The 2,466-nt window shown below is 43.6% G+C and overlaps 2 protein-coding genes across 2 annotated transcripts in view; one reads left to right on the top strand and one right to left on the bottom strand.

The window, feature by feature from the left end:
• Positions 1-116, bottom strand: part of MORN5 (MORN repeat containing 5) — a 14,734-nt gene extending 14,618 nt beyond the window's left edge. Inside the window, exon 1 of the mRNA XM_009322124.1 lies at positions 63-116. Coding sequence (XP_009320399.1) covers positions 63-116 — 54 coding nt within the window. The remainder of the gene's footprint in view (positions 1-62) is intronic.
• A 105-nt stretch (positions 117-221) lies between these two features.
• On the top strand, positions 222-1,815 carry NDUFA8 (NADH dehydrogenase (ubiquinone) 1 alpha subcomplex, 8, 19kDa). The gene is made up of 3 exons (XM_009322125.1): positions 222-226; positions 900-1,092; positions 1,568-1,815. The coding sequence occupies exons 1-3, from the start codon at positions 222-224 to the stop codon at positions 1,703-1,705; spliced, it is 336 nt and encodes a 111-aa protein (XP_009320400.1). The 3' UTR covers positions 1,706-1,815.
• Positions 1,816-2,466: the final 651 nt, after the last annotated feature.

The raw sequence follows: 2,466 nt of genomic DNA on the forward strand, positions 1-2,466 counted from the left end.
CGTCTGCCCTGAAGGTGAAGGTGTTCCGGGGCATCTCCCGGTGTAGTGCGTCCTTGCCGAGCTTTGTTATTCGAGCGCTGGCGGTCACTGGGTTTAATTAAAAACGCCGCCACCATCCCGGCCTTCAGAGTCTTCATTCTTGCTTCGTGAACTTTAACTCTTGGGGATAGAAGCCCTGCCCGTTTTGTTTTTCTTATTTATACGTGAACTTATCCTTTCATATGACGTTCCGTGGCCTCTGCTCCAGAGAAACTGGCTCGGATTCTTGTTAGGTTAGCAAAGGAATGCTGGGGGCTGCTTCTGCACCTTGCATCTGTATTATGAAATCCAGGAAACCAACCTAAGCTTTGCATTGTCTGTCCTCTCCGTTTCACAGGCGTGCTACTGTGCAAGCTCGAGTAGACACACAGTTTACCTCTTGTGACCAAAAATGTAGATCAAGGCATGTGCCAATATCACATTCTTAAGTTGCTAGCAAAAGTCCTAGCTTAATTAGCCGAAAGCACGTCCATTTCCAGTACAGCAGCTAGTAATCAGAAACCTCTGTCCTAAGCATGTCTTCTTGAGCTTAACACACCAAATTAATTTGGAAGCATTAGGGCATTGTATAACGTATACTGTGTTACTTAGCAAAACAAGTGTCCCATACGGAGGAGCTGTGTACACCTACCTAGCAAGAATACCTTCCACGTGTTGGTTAAGTTATTGCTATCCCTACTTGTAGCTACAGTGATACAAATTTTACTGGTATCAAGTTCTGTTTAATGATGCTTCAAATAATGACTTCTCTGAAGACTTTAGGTGTTCCTGAGAAATTAAAACTACAAAAACACTTTAATCACAAGTTAAAAGTTTGAATGAGTAAGAGAGAAGAACACTAAAGCTACAACACTTGCTAGCCGTTTTCTTTCTGCACTCTCTTACAGGAAGATTAAGAAGCACTGTGCGGAGCCATTTACTGACTACTGGACGTGCATTGACTATACCAACTTGCAGGAGCTCCGTCGATGCCGAAAGCAGCAGGCAGTATTTGATGACTGTGTGCTGGAGAAGTTGGGTTGGGTGAGACCTGATCTGGGACAGCTGTCTAAGGTAACTTCACACCTTTTTGATCGGATAGCCAGATTCTTCTCTCCCTTCTTAGGGGCATTTTGTCCAGACCAGGTCTCAAACCCTTCTCCTGGCCAGAAGGTGATTCATGAACTCAACACTGAAAGCTTGTGGACTTTACTAGAAGTCAAGACTCTGTCAGCGTTCTTCCCAGAAGACTTGCACTCTTCTTAGACAATGCCACTTACTCTTACTTTTTTGCTTTTCCTAGTGCAGAGACCTCTCCTTTAGGAGTGAAGCTCACACACATGTAGATCTACTCTGTAGTTAGGAGTGAAATGCCCCTCCCTTTTTTTTTTTAGAAGTAGTCTGGAGATGGGAGCTCTCATCAGATCAACAATGTGTCCTTAGTGTCGTTTGGTACTTCTTGGTAGTCCTTCCTTTAAGTTCTGACTCAATCTAGCTTTTCTATTAAATGCTGTGAGAAGTCGTATCATTTCTTATTCTTTCTTTCCAGGTTACAAAAGTGAAGACAGACCGTCCTATGCCTGAGAATGCCTATCATTCTAGACCTAGACCAGAGCCAAATCCACCCATTGAAGGAGAGCTGAAGCCTTCTCTGTTTGGCAGTAGGCTCTTTTTCTGGTCCTGGTAAAGCGGGCAGGCTGTGCTGTAACTAAAGTGCAAAGATGTATTGCTTGCAAATGTAAATCGTCCAGTATGCGTTGGGTGTAACTTTAATGATTAAAGAACCCCAGACCGTTACATGGCTTAGTAGACTTCTTTAAGCATACTCACACATCATAGCAACTCAAAAAATGTATTTCTCTGTTTTGCACAGTGCTCTCTGCAGTCGTATAGCCCTTAGGACCATCTTGACGCTCGTGATGTCGGTTGCTTGATAGTGGCTACCAGGCTTGTCCGAGATGTGTACAAATGTAGCCTGAGCCTTTCACTGCTGCTTCACACAATCAAAAACTGATGTGAGACTTTTTGTTTACTTATTGAGAACACTGTTCCTTGGATCAAGGAAACTTTGGGAACAAACAAGCCGTTAATGTCTTCCTTTAGTCTTGGAACTGATAATTGTGCATTTTTTTCCAAAGGACTCCTTCTGCATAGGTTTAACCTAAAATCTCTCTTGGAGCAAGGATTTAGTCTGAATCTGTGGCTTTTGCTAGGTATGAGGTCAGTACTGTTACTGACACAAAGATCCTTGTTCTACCTATCAGCTACTCGTTCCTCATGCAGCTAGGTTAGTGGCTTCCATTTTTTTTGGGGGGGTGGGGGTGGGTGTGGTGGAGCCGGGCAAGGGGGAACACAGGCTACTTCAGAAAAATCACACTAAATTTTCAACACCTTTAAGGAAAAATTATCTCCTAAAGGATCTTCCTGTCCCATCACGCAGTGTAAGAA

The sequence above is a fragment of the Pygoscelis adeliae genome, unplaced genomic scaffold, assembly GCF_000699105.1.
Source record: "Pygoscelis adeliae isolate BGI_AS28 unplaced genomic scaffold, ASM69910v1 Scaffold114, whole genome shotgun sequence".
Classification (NCBI taxonomy): domain Eukaryota; kingdom Metazoa; phylum Chordata; class Aves; order Sphenisciformes; family Spheniscidae; genus Pygoscelis; species Pygoscelis adeliae.

Coding starts and splice junctions, on each gene's coding strand:
- NDUFA8 (XM_009322125.1), top strand. Junction 1,093..1,567: donor ATCTGGGACAGCTGTCTAAG/GTAACTTCACAC, acceptor CTTTCTTTCCAG/GTTACAAAAGTGAAGACAGA.